Source organism: Megachile rotundata, chromosome 14 (genome assembly GCF_050947335.1).
Source record: "Megachile rotundata isolate GNS110a chromosome 14, iyMegRotu1, whole genome shotgun sequence".
NCBI classification, from domain to species: Eukaryota; Metazoa; Arthropoda; class Insecta; order Hymenoptera; family Megachilidae; genus Megachile; species Megachile rotundata.
The window spans coordinates 12,292,365-12,318,100 of NC_134996.1; the positions used below are offsets into that span (position 1 = coordinate 12,292,365).

General features: G+C 42.3%; 1 protein-coding gene across 1 annotated transcript; it reads right to left on the bottom strand.

The window, feature by feature from the left end:
• Positions 1-1,143: 1,143 nt before the first annotated feature.
• Positions 1,144-24,009, bottom strand: LOC100883126 (zwei Ig domain protein zig-8). Its single transcript, XM_003699946.3, has 5 exons — positions 23,099-24,009; positions 10,830-11,035; positions 7,267-7,495; positions 6,149-6,448; positions 1,144-4,503 (listed from the first exon to the last, which is right to left on the bottom strand). Exons 1-5 carry the CDS (start codon positions 23,157-23,159, stop codon positions 4,403-4,405), a joined length of 897 nt encoding a protein of 298 aa, XP_003699994.1. The 5' UTR covers positions 23,160-24,009; the 3' UTR covers positions 1,144-4,402.
• Positions 24,010-25,736: the final 1,727 nt, after the last annotated feature.

Here is a 25,736-nt window from a genome sequence, read left to right on the forward strand (position 1 = left end):
CTTCGATCACAGTTGTAAAGTCCCGCAATTATCGTTAATGGAGGATCGAAGCGGACAACGGTACAAATAGAATTCATTTGGAACAAACGACGTTCGTGTGTGACGGAGAAAACGGTTCACGAAAGTTTTAAACGCGACGTAAAAATTTGTTCCGCTTGGTTCGATTCGCGTTAATTCCAGGGCGATTCGTTTTAGTACTTACCGTTTCTCCCTTCCTTTCGTTCAATCGGAAAACACAGTTTTCCACGCTGTTCCGTTCTCGACCCGATGGAAACCGGTGAATTTCAGCCGGGCTAAAGCTTCGTAAAAGATGCGCAGTTAGCCTTCATTTGGAATTCGTCCAATTCGTTCTCTTATTAAGAACCGACGCTACTTAAACTTTCAATTTCCGCTTTTCGGGAGTTCGCGAGTTAACGAACGAAAGGATGATTAGAAAAATTCGGTCGAAAAATAGGGGTTAAGCTTGTCACGAATCTGGCGCAAATTTTGTCTGGCAATCGCGATACCATTAAATATCGTGCAGCCTTCCTTGGAACGCTCGAGCCGTTAATTGACCGGTCGCGGGTCGGTCACGTAACCGGCTAATGAAAGTCGCAAGTTCTTCGAACGGTTAACGCGGCTGTAAAAGTTTCCATTAACGAGACGATCGATGAAATTCACCGCGGGCTGTCGAGTTTTTTTTTTATTTTTCAACCCACAGTCAAAGCGAATCCACCGAGTCGTTAAAGCTGTTTCTCGAAACACGCTGAATTGTAACGGCGAACCAGTTTACCTCGTTTCGAAGGTTGCAGCAGGAGTCCCAAGGAACGTATCGACGTGGCAGTAATGCAGCGTGAAAAGGTGTCACCGGTGTCAGTGCTTCTTTGAAGCTCGTTAGTTACTTATCAACGGCAAAGGTGGATAAAGGTTCATAGACGGGTCGGAATAAGTCGAAATGAAAGTAGCTTTAAAGCGAGGACGGCCTGAAAAAAGCCTGCCGCGTCTGTCTTCCGGGATCCCCTCGTTTTCGCGGGATGACCTCAAAGATGGAAATCGCGACAAAAGGAATCTTGGCTCGAAGAGTCCACGAATCCGTGAAAGCACCAGGGAACAGAGAGACGGTTGACTGTAGCTCGCAAAACTTCGCTGGAGACTTTCAACCTCTATTCTTTCAACGTTTTTATTTATTAAACATCGTAATGTTGTAGTATGTACAATAATATACCTATCTAGTCTAAACGATATCGCTGCGATTACAGATTCTTTCGTGGTTTTATTCTCCCTCTCTTTTCTTGCTTTAGCATCGTCGATTAAGAGCTACAGGCTTGCCGAGTGAGTCTACGACGCGCCGTTTTCGAACGTTTCATATTTTCATCCTCTGGTTTAGCGATCGTCCTCGAACGGCCGTCTCGCTGAACAGCGACACTTATTGTTTAGTTTCGCTTAGGTAGCTAGTCTGTGCGGTGATACGTCGCGATAACGCGTGCATCGAGTCAGAAAAAAGTCGATAGAGAGATTCCAAAGAGAGAGCCAGCTCATGCTGCGGTTTTCTTTTTTTATCCGTGCCGCTCCGATCGTTGTTCGCGTTTTAACGCGGTTTTTTTCCACGATTCACCACCAACGACATCACTTTTCCTTTCGAGCGAGGTAAAAGGCCGCGAACGCGGACAAAGTGGCCACAGCGAGGGCAAAGCTATTTGTGCACGGTCAGGGGAACGAGATCGAGGCTTGCGAGGACGACTTTCCAATCGAATTGCATCGACGAGAGCTGAATTCGATTCGCGACCGATTTGTTCAACTGGAACGAACGAAATCCGGAGTTTGTTTCGATGCATTTCCTTTCATTCTTCCTTTCGCCCTCTCGTTCTTCGACGTGCGTTTACCTCGTTACATCGCGTATATCGCGTGCTTTCTACCTGCAAAATAAACTATGCTACCACCGATGCAATCACCAAATTGAAAACGAATTGACGTAACAACTCAAAATTATCGCACCTCGTTGATTAATCAAAACTAATATTACAACTCCACATATTTTCAAACTAATCGCTGAATTGCATGTTGCAAAGGGACAAATTATATTTCTGCCTCTATCAGATCGACGGGTTTCAACCGGTGGTTGACGCAAATTAGTTTATTAATAGTGTTGATTTCATTCCGTAATTCGATAAGAGTACATTTGTTGTACTTCTTGAACTTTTGGCAGTATATTTTTTAAAGTAATTACGAAATGAAATATTGAAATTGAAAGCACTTTGTGCCATACGATTTATCAACCAAGACGTATCAAATTTACCGAGCCCATAAAAAACGCGTTCGAACGAGTGGACAAAACGTGATTACCTATGAAATAGCCGGGAGCGTTATTATCGATCACCAAAATAAACGAGTTTCGAACAAAATATCCGAGGCCGAGTTTCCCGCGAACGTAATTCGCGTCGCGAAATCGAATGTACGGTCAGCCGGTTAATGGACCGCGTCCTATCCGTTACACGTAGTTTCCGTCAAAAGGGGAAGAAAAATTCGCAAAGTTTTCTCAACCCCTTCTCTGCAATTATTCTCCTAAGTTTACGTCACGTTTCTCGTATCGATTCCATCTGGAAGTTTCGTCGAACGACTCTCTCTTGGACTCTCTGTACCGTCTTCGTCGACGCAAGTCCGAGGAAAGAATCGCCACCGTGGTGGTAAATAGGAACACAAGAGTGAAGGGAATTCGGTTGGTGTAGCGCAAGAAAAAGAATACTTTTTTCTACGCCCGATCCTGCCCTACCTGCGAGGATATCACATCGAAACAGACACACACACACACACAAATAGAAAGTGAAAATTGTCGTGTTCTCGCGTCGCGACCGAAGTGGATCCAACTCGGTGGCCCGACTGACCCTTCTCTCGTGGTGCTTACTGGTTGGTCTATAGCCTTTTTCACGGTGTGTCACGTACACGCAGGGAAGCGTTCGAAAGGAAGGAAAAATATACAAAGTAGTAAAAAGGTTTCTGGACTCACGAGGGAAATTCGTTTGAAACTCTTCGGACCACCGATTCGGAAACAACGACAAAGATTCGTGAGGGAAGGTCGATTACCTGCAAATCGCTGCGAGATCATCGCTCCATCGCATTCTCGCCATCTTTAAAATCTCCACATAAGCAAAAATAAAGCTTCTGAAATCGAAGTTCATGCTCGGTACACAGTTAAATAAACAGCACGGTTATTCAGCCTTACGTGTCTCCTAAGTGGAGGCATAAGGAAATGAACGACAACAGAAACGTTAACGAAATTCGGAACGATGATCCAGCGTTTAGTATTTCGAGCCACCTCGAATCCTGTCGACGAAGATTCCGCTTCATGGTTCGCGCGTCGCTCGTTCGGAGCCACTTCAACCGCGAAACTCGATTTTCCCGCGATAAACGCAATTACTAGATCCACCAGCACATCGGTTTCAGGTGAGAGAGAGAGTGTTTGGCGCGTGCACGCATTTACGCTCGCGTGTAACTATCATCACACCCGGCCACAATTTATAATACAGACGCTATGTACAAGTTTCGTGTTATCATCGTTGACGCTAACACCGAGAACAAACAATTCTAGGAAGCCTCGACATTATTGATTTTAGGTACATATTTGCTTTCCGCTGTAATACGTTTCGTTCGGAACTAGGAAAGGATCCCGAGTGATCACTGTTAGCAGAAGCCAAGGGATTTGCAGTTACGTCAACGAACAAATCGCTCTTAAAAATTGGGGCGAGCGCTATAGTCACGTTTCTCCAGAATACGGTTTTCCTTCGTCGTAAAGGGGCGGAAATTTTGACAATTTCGGGGACTTTTTCGAGAGGAAGCTTCATTGTTAACACCGTGTGATCGAACAGTCCAGTCACGTTTTATTTCTCACTGAATACTGTCCTGCAGTCGGGTTTCGACCGATCGTAAAGCGTGACGGTCGTTCCCGCGTTTACACCCCTCGTGAATCTGCTCCTTTCATCGGGGATCAAGCTTGTCATCGGAAAAACGAAACCGTACGAAATCGCTCTTTACGTTGCAATGTAACTAATTATCTTTCCTTTAAAATTGAACCCAATTCCCATCGAATTGTTCTCAATATTAGCGTCGACGTTCCTTAACTAAATGTTTTTAGAGATGCATCTCCGTCTGCATCCCCGAACACGTTTCTTAGGTTAAGATTGCCTCTAGATCGTAGAGTCGTTCGAAAAGATGTTCATAAACCGTCGAGACGATCGCTATAAACTCGTCCACAGAGGGGACCGGAAACGAGCCACGTGGAGCCCAAAACTCGCACGTCAAATTAACAGTTCGTTCGCGAACGATTCTATCGATCCTGGTAAACGGGTAGCGTGAACTCGTTGAACATACCCTGACAGACTTGAAAACTCCGCCTAACTGGCTTGCGGTTGTCGCACCTTTCGTTCGTTTACACCGACGATATGTACAAAATGATCAGGGACACCAATAGACAGCTCGAGGATAAGTTGGGTCCCGCAGTTCCGGTCTGCATCGCCTCTGGTCGTTCGCCTGGAACAAAATAGACACAAGTTCCACGTCTTGTCATACTTGGCTACAAATCTTCTACGTAATTTTCTACGCAGAAGTCCTGTCACATTATTATGTGACACAGTACGAATTTGTAGAGTATCGAGTAAACTTTTAAGCAGCGTATAATAGCGCGTAGAACGCTTTGTTGGGTGTTCTCTTGGCGACGTACTTCCAATAAATTAATATCGGAAGTTCTGGGATTCCAGGAAGTCAGGCTGCGGTGAGGGATCGAGGATCAAGAGCTCTTGATTGCATCCGGTCGAGTATGACGTACAGCTCTGTTCAAGAATCCCAATATGTGTTATCATACGCGCTTAATTTCTGCGCTGTCTGATGTTCTTCCCTTTGAGACGGTTCCGTAACCATCGTGGTTATCGTTCGAGACCGTAGGGAAATTTCTTGGTCACGAATTCACCCGATACCACGATAATCGTATTAATTATTAAAAGACGTTACGGCAATTAATTTGCGAGGCAAACTCGAAGCTTTCCCGAAACAACGTTAACCGTAGTTCGCTATTAATCGTATGAAATGAAAAATGAAAGGATTAAGCAGAACGTCACATTTTTCTCCTCCGAATCTCTGGTCGCGAAACTTTTCAATGCATCGCTGCGTTACGGTTGCCTGAGCTTAAAGAAGCGAGCAGCTTCCCCAGCGAGAAAAATAAGTTTTTTCGCGAAAGATGGGACATTCCGGAGAGAAAAGTTGCCAGGATTGTTTGCGTTGCGAGCAGAAAATATATCTGGTCGTATAAAGAGTCGTCTAAATCGTTCGTTCCGGCGCAACCGCATCGAGGGCGGCTGTAATCAAAACGCGAGACATCTGTCTAAAGAGAACACAGAACTAAGATTTTTCATTCGCTACTTTTTCATTTGTTCGGCTGCTTAGCTTGAAATAACACGTAATTCTTTACCCTGATGCAGTTAGAAGCGTGAGAAATTCAGGTTACACTTTTTACGTAGCTTTCCTAACCCGGCGAGCAATGTTTCGAAAGACTGAAAATGGTGTCAATGTTCTCGTTAAACGTCGGCCAAGTGTTTTATGCCGAGCCGCAATTTCCGCTCGATTTCGATCTGATCCGCGACTTTCTAAGAATCTCGGAACCGACGCAATTTGCAGAAAATTCTGAAACCTTCTTGCGACGATTTCTCGAGTTGCAAAATTACGGTAAACATCGGGCAGAAAACGTTTTGGAAAAATAGCGAGCAAAATCGCGAAAGATCTTGTTTAAAATTGCATTAACGAAACTATTTCCCCGGGGAGGGTCCGTATCGGTGAACAGCAGGGCAAACATTCTGCTCGCGTTGAAACTCGTTTTCTCTTGCGGTGCTCGCGAGACCGTCGCTGAATAAACATGCAAAATTTGGCGACCGCGTAATTGCCAAGTTCTGCGATAGGCCGATTGCGAGGCTTCCCAGATGTCTGCGAAAATCTGGGAGAGGACAGCTGCACGCGATAACGCCCGAAATTTTCCCATCTGCCGCGAAACAAGCGCCGGTATTCGCGGCAAAATTAACGAGTTAAGAAAACACCGTTCCGAGGATTTGCACTGTCTGATTCTTCGGAATTGTACAACTTTTGGAATTTGTGAGGGAATTAAATATTTTGGATCACGTAAACTCACCATTCAGGACATGAACTTTGATGGAAGCCGTATTGGCGTTGCTGGGTTTGCAGTTATATTCCCCAGAGTCCGAGGGTTGCGCTATCTGAATAAGGAGCCAAGAGGTGGTAACGTCGCCACCCTTTTCAGTTATCACCGAGATGCCGCCCCTGGGACTATCGTAGCTCAGCACTTGTTCATAGTAGTACCAAAAGATGTAGGCTGGTGGTTCCGAGCTGAAGTGTATGACACACGTCAAGTTTATCGTGCTTCCAGCGCCCACGTATAGATCTGGTCCTCCAAGTATCGTTGCTGTCGGTACTGCGATATAAAAACGACTCCATTTTGTCTGCTTCCTTCTACTCGCGTAGTCATCTTCAAATTACAAGATACTCGAAGAGAAAAGTGCTTTAGCGATCCGCGTTAACGAGTCGAAGCTTTTTGGCCAAGGTCAGTCTAATTGAAATAACGAGGTCGACGTTCTCGAGAATTAGAGTCTCTCGACGTTAACGATTCGTCGATAATTCGCTCGATAAGTTTGGATCATTACGAATCGAGAGTCATCATAATCAGTACACAGATAATTTGTAGATGCTACGCGTGTACACTGGTGGAAATTATTTCTACAAGGGGAGGTCTTGACATCACATGAAACAGGATTATAAAGATCACAATGTGTAATTTCGCAAAGTTACAACGCTCGGAGAAGATATTCAAGTTTAAGGGGTAAAATCACTCTAGGATTTTTAAAAAGTCCACTTTTTTTTGGCTAAAACGATACTTTAGTCTTAAGAACAGAATACTCATACTCATACATAACGAGAACTCCGTCCTGACGTGCGAGTGTTTTCGCCGATCGGCTCTGTCGCCTCCATTTTGTACGAAAATGACAATAAAAAATTATTTTGTCATAGTTCAATATGTGTTAAATAAACCTTCTGCAAAGAAACTCTTTTCCGTTTGTCGTTCGTCAAAAATAAATTGTCAAATTTAGGTCTTTTTTCCGGGCTGGTTTTACCCCTTAGATGTGAAAATGTTTAAATCAACTAAGCCCTGAAAAGCGACCTCCCTTTGTGAATTCGATGGTATCCGATTACGGAACGAAGTATAATCGAGGTAGTCGGTGAATAAAAACTTACCAACGACGTTTAAACGAAATTGGTGCGACTTGACGGGAATAGTGGAGATCTGACACTCGTAGAGGCCCTGGTCTCTCTCCTGTGCCCACTTTATGCAAAGAGTCCATTCAGACCACTCGCTATTTTGGTTTGAATTTTTTCCTGGAATCGCTTGGAATCGCTGATCGCTCGTGTAGGTGTACGACCCTGCCGTTAAAATGTGAATGTCTCTGTTCCTGACCCAGGATACCTTTGCAAACGGAATTTCAAAGAGGAGTCAATGATGGTTATCGGAGCAGATCGGTCGGAGTGCTTTGAATAGTCACCACCGATCGTTAAAGTGAATTCGATGATGACGTGATACGAAGTACGTTCGTTTCGAAATCTTTTTATTCACGAATACAAAATTCTATTCGAATCTTTAATTTCCGCATTAACCTTTTTCGTGCTGAGGAGGAGGTTTAATAAAAAATTAGAAGATTTTAACTGAAGCATAGATCACTTTAGAGGTACACATTGTAGGAAGTAAGACGCTGAATATTGCAGGCGATAAAACGAAGCCTCGAGCCCGGGAACTTTGGGAAATCTTTGAAAATTCTGGGAGCACGGCAGCCCCAACGTCGTCTCGCAATCAATATTTCAGATTCGTCTGTTCGTTCTGTAGCATTAAATATTTCAAGACGCGAAGGCGCGAGACGCGCAACTCGGAGAGGGTCGACGCTTCCGTCATCCGCAAACAGTCTTCGCCGCCGCGTATAATACATGATTTGTTTCGACGAAGGAGACATTTAAACTTCGGCTACGGTGAAGTTTGACGTCTTCGGGGACGACGGTAATTTCATCAGCCGCGTATGTGCTCTCACGGAGGTCCTGCCTCTTACCGGCAACGAGAAAGTAATCTCGTAAACTCTGCGGAAGTCTGCCTCGGCAAAATAGCTTCCGTCGTTGCGATTTTCCCGAGATCCGATACGAGAACACCGAACGTGGATTCGACTGTTTCCGCGTTTACGGCCAGCCAAAAATCACCGAGCCGTAAACCGAAACTTTCTATTCGGCATCAAAAACTTTTGGATCAAATAAAACACAAAATCGCCCTCCCTCGTAATCATCGTTACTTATATTAGTCGAAACAATTTCAAATTTTATTTCGTTCGCACTGATTAAAATGCAATGACACTTTTGGAAAGATATTTTTGGCTCGTTCGCGCTTTAAAGTTCAAGGATTCTTCGAGCATCGAAGTTTTACATTAACCTGGAGTATCTTTGACCTCGTCGGAGTAGCTGGCCCTCTTGTTACAACTTCATCGCTCCACAGAAAGCTGATGTCTGCAAGAAAACTTGAGTCGTAAAGCGAGGCTGAAAACGCAGACGTAAACAATGAATTTTATTGGTTCGTCGACCCGCTCGACCACTCCTCCACGTCATTGACGTCCATTTTTATTCACAACGCCTTTGAAAACCCTTAAAAAATTGGCACGAATTTCAAAGTATACTGAACTCTATCAATATCGTAATATAATATAAACTTGCATTCATTGCATTTATATGAACTTGTCTTCGTTGCATTTATATAAACTTGTCTTCATTGCATTTATATAAACTTGTCTTCATTGCATTTATATAAACTTGTATTTAACCTAACCTAACCTAGTTCAGAACCTAAAATCACAGTAGTTTTCAAGTAACCAAATTATGAACTCACGCAATGAAAATGCAGAACAAGAATAAAATTCAGAATAAGTTAAAATGAAGTTTGGTTAAATAATTTGAAAGAGGCAAAAGGGACGTGCGTGCCATTTTGGAGAACGTCGTGAAAAGCGATTCTGCATCTCGCGGTAATTCATCCGTCGATGTAAAGCGGAAAGGCAGCTGTCTCCTCCAATAGCTTTGAAGCTCCGCGTATGAGCTTGGCACCACTTAACATATTTACCCGAAGAAGTTTACGCGTCTGGCGAGCTGCCGTCGTTACTGTAGAGGAACAGCGTCAGTTGAACGCTTCCGAACTTACCCATCAAGATCGTACGAGATGTTATGTGTCTCGAAGGAAAGCGAAACTGCGGGGAACACGTCCAGAATGATGAATACCGAACATTAAGCAAACCTACGAACGTTATTGTCCGTTAAACTCGCCAAACAGCAGTTACGTTTCCGGATTTTCGTTCCTTTTATTAACGGGCTTTTAGCCCGGTACTAAATTTCTTGGGAGTGAATTGCGAAAATGAAGAGAACGATAAAAGCGATCGGATAGCAGAATTCGTAGATTTCGAGATAAAACGGCGAGGGCCAAAAGTGTCGAGATAACATGCAAAGTGGCGGGAATCACATATCGAGGAAATCCGTGTGACCCAGTAATTCGGACGTCGAGCGAATGGAATTCCACGGCTGACGCGTAGCGACGAATGAAATTAAGGTACGCCGGCCCTCTCCCGACTGTATAATGAATTCACTTAATACGGTTTACACACTCCCAAATAGCGAAATTGAACGGCCCTGTTCCCACGCTACGACCTCGTATCTACGCGTCGCCATCTCTCGTTCGTTTTATCGCGATCTCGTGTCCGTGTGTCGCGTCCTCTTTTCTTCCGGCGTAATCCTATTTGCACTTTGGCTACTAATCGAGCCCGAGTTTGCCCACGGGCTTTTCACAGCCGTGGAACTTGGTCGAGAAGTTGGACGAATATTTAATGACCAAAGAACATGGCCCTCGATCGAAAGAACTCTTGGGATTTTCTTAGGATTGTAATTATCGTACCTACATATCTATTTCGTTCCATTTTAACCTCTTCCCGAGTCTGACTCATAACGCGCTTACTACTCAAGTGTGACTTTACTCAAATTTTGAATACTCCTTAACTTGAAATTTAGGTGCAGCCATAAGTTGCATTATCACATGTTAATTTTCTTCGTTCGGTTTAATGTTATAAATTAGTCAGTCTTGACTGACGCATCTGATGAATAAATGGCACAAGAAGGAATTAAAATGTTTAACAGATTCTTGTTTTACAAGAATAGTGAAAGTTATGAAAATTTTGGAAGGACGATAACAAAGATCAACAAAAAAAGATGGAAGATCAGATAATATGGAAAGGTGATTGCAAAGTCATAATTCTGGAGCACAACGCTAGGCATTACTTTTCGATCGACCAATACCTGTAACGACAGTATCCCCGCGACCTGCGGTAAAATTGAGTTTCCAGTTGCCTTGAAGGTCGATTAACGTCCAATCGAGCTCGAGCAACTCGATTATTTCCTGTAAATCGCTTTTCCTAAGGTCTTTACCAGGGCCCGGATTTCCCGTCTCTTTCCAGCGAACGGCGCGCCGTTCTTTGTCGTAATTACCTTGCCAGACCACAAATTTGTCGAAACTCCATGGAATAACGTGGATAGCAAGAGGCGAAAGCATTTTTCTGATACATTAAGCTGTCACGGGCAATTTTTCGTTATTCCTGGCCGAGTTGAAAAGCAGCTCTCGAATGGAAATAAACGCTCGGGGACGATTGGAAATTTCTCGATAGGTAGAAATTTTCCTGGCTGTTAGATCGGATAATACGCGAGCGGAGGGAAAAAATCGTGAGAAGCCTTACGGTCTTGTCGCCCAGGTTGCGCACTCTGCACGTCAGAAAGGCGTCCTTTCCAATCAGGGCTGTCACGTTGCTGTTTTGCGAATGGTCGAACGTCGGTTCCGCTTTCAGCTTCACGCTCGAAGGGTCCACCAGCAATTGGTTTCGTGGTCTGCTTTGGCTGCCGTGTCGGTCCATGTCTATCGTGCGATCTCCTAAACTGAGTGTATCTGCAACAGAAAGGAAAAATCCGCCGATCAAACGGATTGCCGGCAAAGTGAAAGCTCGTCGTTGAACGACGTTGATCTGGGTAGGTGTTACGAAACTGTCGGCTGGAGGCAAGCCGTGAATCCATCATTTCTCGGGACCGATCGACGAAAATCGCTTTTATTACAGTCACTTTGGGTGTTTAGAGAGCTTTCAGCAGAGCTGTCGTTCAAATCGAATAGATTGTCATCGTGTAATACTTTATTTACGAATCGCTTGCTCCGAATGTTTGAACTTGAATGCAAATGGGAGAAAAGTCGTGCTAAAATTCGAACGATGGAGTCGAAAAATAATTTCCGACGGTGATGCGTTCGACAGAATGGTCCGCGTTGCGGGAATAATTGATTTTAAGTGGACACGGCTTCGCATTTATTTCAGTTATATTACGTTTATCGGGACCGACAGACTAAATTGCTGCGCTATTGCGCCATTGTCGAAAATCAGATTTAACATTCGAACAAAGCATTAAATTTCGCTGTTCTTTCGCGATCGCCATGTTTATGAATTCGCCGATAGCGCCCCCCTTTAACTGCCTTCCGTTAGAACCGTAACTAATATCATTACAGGCGTCGAATATTAATGTTCCTTTATTTCGTTATTTGCATGGTAATCGTTATTACCGTCATTCTCTGTATTCAATTGCGAATTTCGGATAATGAACCGTGATGTACATCCAGAGATTCTCCATAAAAGATTCAACACTTTTTAACACCAAAACCTAAGTAACCTAACCTAACTTAACCGGTCAAATGACTGTTCTACAAGATTTTTATTATAAATGACACAATTTGTGAATTCATTCTTCTGATATCTGCATTGATCTTCAAGATGAAGAATTAATGTGTGTATTAACATATGTTCCGTGGTTTGTTTATTTATTTTTTAATTTCAAATTAAGTACCCATTATACGTCGGTAGGTTTAGTGTTAACAACTTTTAATATTAAAACTACCAAACCGGTCAAATAACCGCTTTACAAGTTTCTTATTATAAGGTACACATTTTGTTAAAATACATTCCTTGAAATCAGAACTGATTTTCATCAAGATAAAGAATTAATATGTGTACTAATTTATGTTTCGTGATTTGTTCATTTATTTTTAATTTCAAAATAAATACACATTATATGCCGGTAGGTTTAGCGTTAAAAAATTTAACTACTTTAAAAATAATTTTAAAAAGTAGATTGTTCGAATTTGGAAAAAGCTAACCCCGCAAAACTTCTACGTTTCAAACTAGGTGAAAATCGTAAGAATATAAGAAAATGGGACAAGAACTGTTGCCCGTATCTAAGCCAAATAAATTGCCGGGGAAGTAAGAACGGGGGAAGCAGTTTAAATAGGGAAGCTCATACAAAGTGGGTATAGTTCACATCTCGGAACTATAATAGCCACGGGACGTATAGCCAGAAGGAGATTGGACGAAATTAGATTAGATCAGAGCTCATTACACTTCGGCTTAAGAGTGAATTAGGTAGAGAATGGGCTGTCGGGGTTGCGACGGAGAAAACTCCCCTAGCTAGAGGGGTTGCATCGTCCACTGTTATTTTTCCCGTAATCCATCACTGGCCGGGGGGAAAAAGCAGCAGAAGAAGGCCGATATAGTCGTTTGGTCGTTTGAAACGCGTATGCAGTAACATGCGTTATTAATATACATGAATAGGCGGCCCTCGACTTGTTCCTTCAACTATGCTAATCTCCTGCGATACGAGTGAAGTTTTTCGATCGTTTCGCATTAAAACCGGTCACGCGCTGTCTACATATTACGTAAACTGATCTATATCTTCACACCCGTAGATTTTATAATTTTAAGAACTTCTGGTCCGAACAGAATTTTTCTGAGGCAAAAAAAAGTTCGAGGAAAATTTGTTTGGTTTTCGAAAAGTGGATATTAAGAGTTATGGCTAAAGGTATCGATCGGGGAAGTTTGCAAACGCTCATCGTGGTAGAGACGTCGTAAATACGGTGCGAGGTATTACCAACTACAAGAATTTTGCCCCGTTAATTGCACTTTGTCTCCGTTCTTGCCGGCGTTGCTGTTATTTAAGCCCGGCGAGCGATCAGGGGAATAGCAATATAATAAATCCGTCGCGTGCGTAGTAGGGGGCACGTTTCTAGATATTTTATGCGCTTTACCACGCGCTCGCTTTAATTAATTCTGTAGCAACAACTAAGCTCGGAGAGCTTATAACGAGCTTTTCCCTGCACTCTGGGGACTCCTCTTTGGCTTTCCTAGAAATCTCTCTGCTCCTCTTTCTCCTCCTTTATCCCGTATATCCTGTTTTCGCGCATCGACCTGCCGGATGTGTGTCAGCGACGCGTTATGCTGCTGCTTTCTGCTTTATTCGGCGCTCGTTAGACGTCCCGTTTAAACGAACCATCTTGATTCTTAATTAAGGAAGACGCGAAGCTCGTAACCGAACTGGAAAATAAGGTTTTTCGTTGTGCTCGTTTTTTTCGCGAAACGAATCGAGCGATCAGTATTCATGGAACAGCATGGACCGGTTACATTTCGCTGCCGAGGGTTTTTAGGTCGCGGTAAAGAACGTGGATTTACTTCCAGCCACGTATAATTTACTCGAAATGCTTCCATTTATCTCGATGGACGCGCAGTAAATAGACTTTATTCTAAAAGCTCATCAATATTTATAGACACGCGATAGCTGTACAACGTTATGGCCTATCGAAGTGTGTCAGGGAAGTCGAGCTATAAGGTAAACAAACATCTTTTCGTTTTATGGAGAGAATTATAACGTAGGAAGTTCTCGACGCGAGAATATAATCGATACACGTGTTTTACGATGACAGGAGTATTCTTCGGAACAAGCTTTCGAAAGGATCGTTATTGATTGTCTGAACGATCTAGAGTAATCGTTTCGAACGCTTTAGACACTGTTTACCTCGGGATTTAATGGCGGAAGAAGCGTACCGAAATTATAGCGAAAATTCGAAACTGAATTGCAACGGTAATCGTCGCAGTAGAAATAGACGAATATAGTCAGACGCGTTGAAAGTTTAATTATCGAGTATAAATTCAATATTCATTGTTCGGACGTTTCGTAAAACCTCGAAAGCAGACACTCTTTCAGCATAATCAATATCACTAAAGGCCGAGTACCAGCTTCAGCTCGGTCATAAAAAACTTCTCGCAACGTCGAAACAATATTTTATCGAAACAAGCAGCGTTTCCAGAAGCTCTCAAAGTAAGTTCGCCCGTGAGATGACCATAATTGCCAAGATGATTGAACGCGGTTACCGTCGTCTATCATCGGTAAATCGTGCCTAATGAAAAATAATGACGGATCTCGGAAGTTTCAGCCGAGTGAAAATAAAATTACTCCCCAACGGCATCCGTGATAAAATGCAATGACAATTTTCATTGACTTATGGCCGACTGGTCGTGCGATAAATTGCGACCCATTCATTTTCACTCAGGTGAGAAAAAGCCGGATTCGTCCGTTCTGTCCTTTTCACCCTGACTTCTGGTAATTGGAGCGGTCGTTTGACGCGGATGGTAACTCGCGTTATGACAACGGAGTCCGAGTCGTTGGTTACGACCACTGTACTCGGTGCAATTGCATTCTCTCCTCTGTCCTATTATGATGCCAGACGGCCATCATTGTCATGATCCACATACAGCTGCCTTGGAATTCCAGCTATTTCAGTTAGCGAGTCAAGCTTTCATCCGCTTGATATCAACTGTCGCAACTGCTTATCTAATTGTGTGTTCCGGTGTTCAAAGCATGGGCTGACCGATAAACAGGAAATATCAAATAGCAACTTTGATAAGAGTTAATAGCTACTACTTTTAGAGACTGATACTATTAGGAGCTATTATCTGGGTTGCAAACTAATAATTTGCAATTTTTACAGACTTTCAAGAAGTACTAAATGCTAATCTCATATAATGTAGTCATATGTAGCCATATGTGGCGTAACGAATGTTAAGAGGATTTTCATTTAGTACAAATAGGATATGTCAAATAGTACAACTCAACTAATAGACTGCAATTTTTAGAGGCTACCAAGCAGTACCAAATGTTATAGTAGTCTCATAGATACCCCCACATATGATCACATATGGTGCAACGAATGTTAACAGAATTTTCATTTAGTACAAATAGGATATGTCAAATAGTGCAACTCAACTAATAGACTGCAATTTTCAGAGGCTACCAAGCAGTAGTAAATTTTATAGTCTTATAGATACCCCCACATATGATCACATATGGTGCAACGAATGTTGACAGAATTTTTATTTAGTACAAATAGGATATGTCAAATCGTACAACTCAACTAATAGACTGCAATTTTTACAGGCTACCAAGCAGTATCAAATTTTATAGTCTCATAGATACCTCCACATATGATCACATATGGTGCAACGAATGTTAACAGAATTTTCATTTAGTACAAATAGGATATGTCAAATAGTACAACTCAACTAATAGACTGCAATTTTTAGAGGCAACCAAGCAGTACCAAATTTTATAGTCTCATAGATACCTCCACATATGATCACATATGGTGCAACGAATGTTAACAAAATTTTCATTTACTACAAACAGGATATGTCAAATAGTGCAACTCAACTAATAGACTGCAATTTTTAGAGGCAACCAAGCAGTACCAAATGTTATAGTCTCATAGATACTCCCACATATGATCACATATGGTGCAATGAACGTTAACAAAATTTTTATTCAGAACAAATAGAAAATATCGAATAGTGTAACTCAACTAATAAGCTGTAACTTTTAGAGATTGCCAAGGAGTACCAAATGTTACAGTCTCATATACATATACATCCATATGTGATCACATATGGTGTGACGTATGTTAACAGGATTTTCATTCACTACAAATAGAAAATATCAAATAGTGTAACTCAACTAATAAGCTGCAACTTTTAGAGACTGCCAAGCAGTACCAAATATTACAGTCTCATATACATATACATCCATATGTGATCACATATGGTGTGACGTATGTAACAGGATTCTCACTCACTACAAATAGAAAATATCAAATAGTGTAACTCAACTAATAAACTGCAATTTTTAGAGACTGCCAAGCAGTACCAAATATTACAGTCTCATATACATATACGTCCATATGTGATCACATATGGTGTGACGTATGTTAACAGGATTTTCACCTATTACAAATAGAAAATATCAAACAATATAACTCAACTAATAAGCTGCAACTTTTAGAGACTGTCAAGGAGTACCAAATACTACAGCCTCGTAGACATACCCATGTGTGGCCACATATGGTGTGACGTATGTTAATAGGATTTTCATTTAGTGTAAATAGGAGATATCAAATAACGTAATTCAATTAATAAGTAGCAACTTTTAGAGACTGCTAAGTAGTCAAATGCTAGTCTCATAGAAACCCATATATGATGATATATGATGAGATTTTCAGAGCCTTTTTAGACCTCATAAGTTCATGAACTCTAACGTATGTCAAAGGACGAAATTACTTTGGCTCGAAATCTCTGATCCGACTTTGCCGGGGCACCTTTGCCCGAAGGATTTGCACGCGGATCACATTGGCGTTTAGAGATTAAGATATTTAAGGGACTCCGGCTGCGGTTCCTGGCCCGCTCCTGTCCGTATTTCACCGCAATTTTCAAGCAGAAAGCGCCACGGAGAGGGAACAGAGAGGATTTCGTCGCCGGTGATCTGAATATTTAGATCGCTTTGGAACTCCGAGGCGAACGACCCTTATCAAAGCATGAAAAGATCGTTTTCGAGTTACGATCTTGCCAGTTTTTTTTGTTGAACGGAATTGCTGGTTAACCAGGGTGCACTCGTAACAATAACGCGGAAACGCGGAGCAATTTTCAGCAAGGGAACACGTATCGACATGTCGCTCGGTTTTGAAATTTCATCGAAAAATCTGACATATGAAACGTATACGCTTACAGTCAGTGCACAATCAAATTGATCCACGTTGTCGATGAGTTTCGAGGTCGATGAAAAATAACATTGTCACGTACGCGCGCGGAATAAGCCTAGATAATTCATTTTCGGGGAAGTGCTCGTTAAAGTCCGGAAGGATGACGAGAAAATTATTTGTACCAGCGACTGGTTAATTAACGAGGGTGTTGCAATTTTCGTTGCGATTCTCGCGACTCTCAAAGCGACTCGAGCCACCCCCTGCGGTCTGAATTAATCCCCGTGATAAAGCAGTCGGCGAAGTTAGTCGAAAAAGCTGGCTAATTAATGAGGGTGTTGCTTTTTTCGTCGCGAATTTCTCAGAACTTTCGGAGGTAACCCACACGATCTTCCACCCCCCCGTGGCGCGAATTAATCCCGCCGATAAAACAGTCGAGGCTAATGCCAGGCACGAGGAAAAATGAATACAAGCTGTTCCTTTCAGGGCGGCGTTAATTATCGCGAGCCGGCTCACGTGCGTATTTAGTGTAAATCAAAGAATTAAATAGGCCTCGAGTGCCAGCACATCGGTCTCTCGAACACCGGCCAGGAAAGCTGACCAACCCCGATAAATAAGTTCGATAACGCCTGCCTTATCTTCTTAAATAGGCAATGTAATTTAATCACGGGTCGCGTGACCCTGTCACGGATTTGTCTCTCTAACCACGTTGTGGACGAAGCTATGCAGATCGAGTCGCGTTAGTTATTTTTTCCTTGTCACCGCAGATTGCGGGAAATAAATAGCATCGTGTACGCGTATGCGCGCTGCTCGCGGTATAACTTTCGCGTCCCGCCAACGGGGATGATTTGTGGATGGGAACAAGACGCGAGCAAAACGACGGGAATATTGATATATGTGGCCGCGATAAGTTCCACTCGCTTGTTCCAACTTGTTCGAACGAGCCACGACTTACGTACTTGAACCGCCGCTGCTTTTAATGGAATTACTGCCCGTAGCTTTGTTGCATTCTCAACGATGTCAATGTGGATTTGCTCGTTGTTCAGATACCGTTTTCAATTCTATTACGAGACAATCTTACGAAAGTGCGCTAATGGATACTCCATTTGCCGATTCGAAAACTTGCGAAATTTCGAAATTGGAAATAGCTGTATGCACCGTGCCCTAAGGTATACATTTGATATGCTCTTCACTGATACGGAACGTAAGCAGTGATTTATTTTATAAGGCGCCCCGGGCTTTGCTCGATAAAAAGCGGTACATCATTGCGAACAAAAATATGGGGTCGGTACTAACTTTGATAAGCACGATAGAAGTTTGTACTAGTTGGAAAAAGTGTTTACCAGCGTCATCTCGAAGCTGCAATTTTTAGAGACTGCCAAGGAGTACCAAATATTACAGTCTCATATGCATATATATTCATATGTGATCACATATGGTGTGACGTATGTTAACAGGCTTTTTACTTACTACAAATAGAAAATATCAAACAGTGTAATTCAACTAATAAGCTGCAACTTTTAGAGACTGCCAAGCAGCACCAAATATTACAGTCTCATATACATATACATGCATATGTGATCACATATGGTGTGACGTATGTAACAGGATTCTCATTCACTACAAATAGAAAATATCAAATAGTGTAATTCAATTAATAAGCTGCAATTTTTAGAGACTCCTAAGGAGTACTAAATACTACAGCCTCATAGACATACCCATGTGTGGTCACATATGGTGTGACATATGTTAACAGGTTTCTTACTGCAAATAGAAAATATCAAACAGTGTAACTCAACTAATAAGCTGCAACTTTTAGAGACTGCCAAGCAGTACCAAATATTACAGTCTCATGTACATATACATCCATATGTGATCACATATGGTGTGACGTATGTAACAGGATTCTCATTCACTACAAATAGAAAATATCAAATAGTGTAACTCAACTAATAAGCTGCAACTTTTAGAGACTGCCAAGCAGTACCAAATACTACAGCCTCATAGACATACCCATGTGTGGCCACATATGGTGTGATGTATGTTAACAAGCTCTTTACTTAATACAAATAGAAAATATCAAACAATGTAACTCAACTAATAAGCTGCAACTTTTAGAGACTGCCAAGCAGTACCAAATATTACAGTCTCATATACATACCCATGTGTGGCCACATATGGTGTGACGTATGTTAACAAGCTCTTTACTTACTACAAATAGAAAATATCAAACAATGTAACTCAACTAATAAGCTGCAACTTTTAGAGTACCAAATATTACAGTCTCATATACATATACATCCATATGTGATCACATATGGTGTAACGTATGTTAACAAGCCTTTTATTTACTACAAATAGAAAATATCAAACAATGTAACTCAATGAACGAGCTGCAACTTTTAGAGACTGCCAAGGTCCTAACTTTGATAAGCACGATAGAAGTTTGTACTAGTTGGAAGAAGTGTTTACCAGCATCATCTCGAAGTAAAAATTCATGTTCAAATATGAAGAACATCTCGGGGGAGGAGGACAGGATTGTAACGTTACGGGGAGCATCCCCCGGAGATAATATTAGTCAGAATCGTTGCAACTAGGTCGCTTACATCGTTAAAACGGTTACGTTCAATAAATGTTAACGAGATGAGCTTGTATCAAAGATGAATGAAAAATTGGCACGCAATTGCAGATTTTCATGTAGTCGACTTTTACAACGAAGGAGTCGAGTGAAATAGTCGAAACGAACGATCCGGAAAGAAACATAACCTGTAATACTTTATTGTTCGATGAGATCACGGGTCGCAAACTCGTAACGCGAAAATGTATTTCTCCCGGCATGCGAATTACATTCACGCGATAATAAAAAAGGTAAATATTCGTAGGAAACGTGAATTAAATTCATCCGTTTTGCTAGGGGAAAGGTAAAAATATCAACTGGAACATTTGCATAACAACGACTCGACGCTTTTGTAATTTACTCCGCCGAACAATCACCGTACAATTTCTGGCCACGGTATTTGTTTCGTTGACGTTCTTTAGTTCCGCTGGCTGAGCCATTATGACGGCAAATAAACATTCTTCATCAAAATGATATTGTTAATTTTTAAGAGAAACGAAGGAAAAGAAAATCACGGTGAATGCATCTCGCAGTTCCAATTTTCAACTGTAGTTAACACTTTGACGCTTTAACGATCAAGCTTTCTCTCGCGAATTCGTGTCAATACGCGTCGCTAAGCGTAATAACAGCATACTTTTACAGGATCAGCTTTTACGGTATTTTCTTCGCGAATGAAAAGACCAGTTAAGTCGAGTAACAAATCCGAGTAATCGTATTAAAACAATTATTAGAGCTGGATGAATGGCAAGGAAAACTCTGGTAATGAATTACCGCGATACAGCCTTAGGGTAGATCAAGAAACCTTTTTTAGTAAAAAAGCTTTTTAAATCGATGGAAAGTCCCACGTCTTTGCAATTTATCGGCGCATAAGCTGCAGCGTATTGGCCCTATTAGACTCGTTAACGATCTCGGATCAGATTTCATCGTTCCTTCGAAACGAGCCGGCATTTCCTTGATCGTCCCGTACGATCAAAATAAAAGGGAAAAGGAAGAGGGAGCAGCGAAAGATAAAAGCAATTAATTAAAGCTCGAAGCCTTCTTTTCTTCCCACCGTCCTTTACCTACTTTTTTTACTCCTATCTCGCGTAAATCCTGCGCTCAAAGGTCGATCCTTTTCTTGTCCGGCGCGAGAACAAGTCGACGACACGACGTATCCATTATGGGACAAGTGGGCCACGTCGCGAAATAATGGAACGGTCATGATTTTGTAAGTTTATCGTCACGTGACGCGGAAATGCAACGGAGGCGCAGACTTCTGCGTTTAAAGCGGGTCGAGGGTGCTCGCGCTTAGGCTCGTAATTAAAACACGCCGGAACTTAATGTTTCCTACTCTACGAGGACTTTGCAATAACAAACCTCGTGAAAGCGTGTAGAGTACATTTATAGTTCGTTGTTTTATCCGTCAGATCGAGGTATTGTACGGTCTTGAATAGGATCGTCATGAACCCTTCCAGCGAAAGTGTCCATGAATTTACAATGGCGGCCGACGCATTCGAACTGAATTTTTTTGTCGTCGTACAAAGGGACATTCAGCGATTACAACGATCGAGTCGCGATCGCCGCAAAACTCGTAGGACGGGATGGCTCAATTTATCATCCAGATAAAGGAATCACAATGGTTCCTCCGCCGACCGAGTTCGATAACGTGCAGCCAAAGCTACGAAACTCGGCGGCGACGAAGCGAGGCAATAAGATAAGATTTCGAAAAGTTCTGCGTTCGGATGAAAAGAAACTGGCTGATACACGTACGTACCGTCACACGATTGTTCAGGATGTTGCTGCGCCTTTTTATCTCCCGCCGAAGCTTTTTCTGATCGGAGTCGTACTAACTATCGATGATTTCGAACGCTGTACTACATCTACTTTTTCATTTCGCGACATCGCAAAGTTGCACAATTGAAAAAGTCTATTGTAACGGAAAATAAAGCGTAATCGATTCTACAATGGGGAAATTCTATTAACCGTGGCAGCTATCAGACTTCCATGTTTGCCAATTTCACTAGAGCATTTTGCTTTCTCCGAGTTCATCGTTTCGCTTTATTTCGCGAACGTACAATTTTTTCCTTTCATCTCGTTACCGTGAACCGTTGCTACAATAGATTTTTGTAGTCTTTGTTTCAGAAAAAATGTTTTTTTTTGCGCATTGTTTGGAATCGGTTAGCGTGTCGAGCGTAAAAGCAGCGATACAGAGTATAACATTTTGCGACAGACATTAGCGCGGATTTTAGAACGGTATCCTCTTCACAACGGAATTTTTCCTGGAAAAAAAATCTGCCGCGTTTATGCTTGAACGATAATTCCGTAACTGTATATTTTCCAGAACGCACAATGCCGTTGCAAACTAAAAATCTCGAAACCGGGAAAAAGTAAATGGCGAGAGAAAGATAATCGTCGTCACAAAAATAAATCGAAATGGGTACATTTTCCCTGTTTTAAAGGAATTATCTTCACGATTGTAATCCGGAGACTCACGGAATTGAAAGCTATTTCTACGAACGCAATTTCCTACGTGTAAACAGTTCCTGGGATACGAGGTAAGAAGGGCTAAAACAAACTTGCGACTGTTCGGAAGCTCTGTAGTCTCGGAGGAGTCGTTGATAACTGCACGGTTTAATTTCAACCATTTTCACGCATTAATAGCAAGCCTTGTCTGAATCGAGATCGTTAAACAACTGTAGCAAACAGTAAGTTTATAAATTATTACTTTTCTTCCCCTCCTGTCTTCCGAAATAATTAAGGACTTTTCTTCGTCGTCCATGAAACGAAGAGGCATTTACATGAAACTTCCTTCTCTCATGGACGTTCAATTTACCGTAGAAAATTTGGATACAAAGTTGCGTGTCGAAGGGAATTGCCAAAGTTGTTCGTCCAGAACGACAATGGCGCAAACGAGGTGTGAACCGAGTGTTCTAAGAGTAGGCGTTTGATTTTGGAGAGGAGCGGACGAGTTTCGTGTACATTCGTAACAGCACGCCACGCCGCGTCCCGTAATTAGTTTACTAGATCGATATTAAGAGAACAAAGGAAGTGTCGTTTTGAGGCAAAAAGAAAGCTTTCTTTGTGACCGTGTGTATCATTCCGAGGCACCTAGACTGACCCATGAATAATGCATCCTATAAATTCGCGTCGCACGCACGCATGCATGCCGCCGGTAATTCCATTAGTGGCACCAGTTTGCCGCTCGATAGCTACCCGCGTTCTCGATCGAATGACTTTTGCTCCGCATGGATCAACCAATTTTTTGATCCATAAATAAATTCTGTACGTGAGATAAAACTGGGTCAACCGTTCGAAACAAATAATTTTTACAAAACGTATTTACTAAATTTCGTACAACGTTAAATAAACCTATCTAAAATAAAATCCTGCGGAAAGTAGAATGCTATAGAAACTAAAATTTCTATTGCATCAATGAGAGCATATGGATACTTGTCAATTTTTTCCGAACGAATGGATCCTTCACTTTCGAGCAGATAACGTTTTGAACAGAGCGTGAAATTTACCTTCGGTGCACATGAAGAGTATGGCAGCAATGGACAGCCTCGCCTGCCACCTCAAAGCCATGTCCGCAACTGTTTTTTCGATGTCGTTCACTCTGATACCGATTCACATCCTCTTCGCCGGGTGACAGCGCACCGTCCACTCACTGTCACGCAAATCACGAACGCGGGAAATTTCTAAAGCAATATTATCATCGTCGGAAGCGTGTCCGTTGCTAAACGATAACAACGACAACGAAAGATCCGAGGCAGGTTCGACGTTAGTCCGATCCGAAACAGCGCGACGCTTCGATCGCGTTAGAGGATCGATTATCCTTCCGTCTATTGTCCTGTGGATCTTCCATAGGACGTTTGCACTCCTTGGGCGTAAACGAGCGAAAAACTCGCGCACACACTCGCAGGACCCGACGTTGCGATGTCACCTTTTGCGCTGGGCGCGGGGTGCATCGGAACCTTCAACGATCCTTGGATCTTCCGGGTTCGTTGCACTCTTCTGGGTCTCTGGTTGCAATTATCACTGGTACCGCTCGAACGTTCAGCGCACTTTTAGACCACAAACAAAAGCGTCTTTAAGTCCGTTTTAAGCGCATCATCTCTAAACGTTACTCAACATCACTTTTTTAAAACGTTCAGTCTAACGCATCCTGGCAGTCAACGTTTTCACGTGTCTCACTGAAACGTCGGTTTATCCGTTGATCTATACTCCTGACCGCACGATTTACACTGAACTCGAAACCCGAATGAACGTACGAAAGATCTTTAGTCCCCCCTCATTTCCAGCGGAGTATAACTCGTATAAACGGTGGCGAGATTTTCTTAAGAATTTGGACTTTGTGTACACGGCATCGTACAGAAGGACGCGTCGACACGCACCACGTCTTGATTCGGTGGCAGATTTACCCTGACTGGGGAGATTGTCGGCCGTGGGAGCATGCGCGCTTCCGATCCACCTCCTGTGATGGTGGAAACGCGCAGAGGGTCCACGAACAGGGTCCGCGCACACGTAAAGTCCTCTCGACACACCAGGATTTTCGTACACACGTATGCAGGGTGCGTGTGTGTCCGCTACGAAGTTCACCAACATTGCTGCAGACGGATATACGTGTAGTCGTAAGGGTAGCCCTTGTCGGTCACGACGTACGGCACTGTGTGTCACGGGCAGAAAGTGTGGCAGGGCGTGCAACGGGTACGAAATCGAGGTACGAAATCTACCATACTTTTTAGAGGGCTGCAATTAATAATTGGCTGATAATCGAAGCGATTACTGGAAAGGTAACAGAGACTCTCAGGGGAGATTCTGATTTAGGACAAGGAATTTAATCCTTTACACTCAATTTCTTTTACCTTTTAAGGGTGCTCAAAATATATTAAAACAGGGTGGAGTATGTAATACATCTGTCAGTAAATAAATGATAATATTCAACCAATTTATCTGAATTATAAGAAATATGATGGCGAGCCACTCTTGAGGAGAGGATTAATACAAAAATGATAATCATTCGATCATCTACCTAGATCAGAAGCTACCCTCAAGGCTACGGTAAAATTGTAGATGCTTCAAGTTTATTTTCACTTCTAATATTTAGTCCCCATAAATCAATAACTAAGGAGTCTGAAATAATTTGTTCTAAAATTTATAATTTCAGTTCACTGCAAAAGTAGTAGAGCAAATAGTAGTAACGTCAATAATTTTGATCGTTTGAAATTGCAGTAAGATTGATGTAAAAATATGTGTCACTGTTATGTTTGATATTTTGGAGTGATTTACAGCAAGTATTAATATCAATGCGGTCTTGTTTTTGTACTATTCAAAGGCTCATTAGCATTGCCGTGCTTTCTGGCCGTGGAACAAGGATTAATGTCCAAACGCGTTGAAGAATGTTCGAATAAAATGCGAGGGATTATTATGGGCGACAGGTTGAAAAATCAGCCGGTGATCTTAATTTTCCGCGCGTCACGTGCGATCAGATAGCGTTAGACGCGATTATGGGATCGTCGAACAGTAGGACGGCGCATGGAAAATATGTAAAGAGGGTGCAATATTTTGACGACACAAGGTGGAAACAAATGACGTTACCGGCGCTCGTATTACCGGCACAAGCCTCAAGCTTAACAACTATCCGGGAAAGTTTGATGAAATCTACTTTATAACCTTCGCTTTGTGAAATATTTGCAGGAAAATTTCGCTCACGCGGGACACTGATGTAATAACTTCTGCTTTTCGCGCGATGAATACACGTTTCGTGCACGCTCGCACGCGCCACCGCTGAGAATTATGAGCTAACGCCGGTATAATTCATTCGGACGAATACCGAAATTCGAATTCTCCCTCCGTTCACGCCGATATCGGAACGGAGTATCAATTCTTCAAATTTCTCGCAGCCCATTGATTTGGTTAACAACAAAATCCTCGTGTTCGAAATGATTTAAACAAGGAAATGCCTCTTTGCCGTGATTGGATGTACTTAGCGTACATACCTGGCAAATTGACCTACTCAACCGAGATTATGTTCTCTATCCCCTGTACGTATTGCCTGGTAGGTCGAACTCTGTCGGGCTTTCAATTTCGGTATCGTTTGCTCGCACGAGTTGCCTGTCGCAACGTTATCGGTAAACTGTTTATGAACTTTCAACACATTGG

Excerpts from the sequence above, each read along its gene's own strand:
- LOC100883126 (XM_003699946.3), bottom strand. The coding sequence starts at position 23,159 with ATGGCTTTGAGGTGGCAGGCGAGGCTGTCCATTGCTGCCATACTCTTC. Across the intron at positions 7,496-10,829 it reads GCAACCTGGGCGACAAGACC|GTATCCTGGGTCAGGAACAG; the intron begins GTAAGGCTTCTC and ends CCGTTTGCAAAG. Across the intron at positions 4,504-6,148 it reads CAAAGTTCATGTCCTGAATG|GCGAACGACCAGAGGCGATG; the intron begins GTGAGTTTACGT and ends ATTTTGTTCCAG.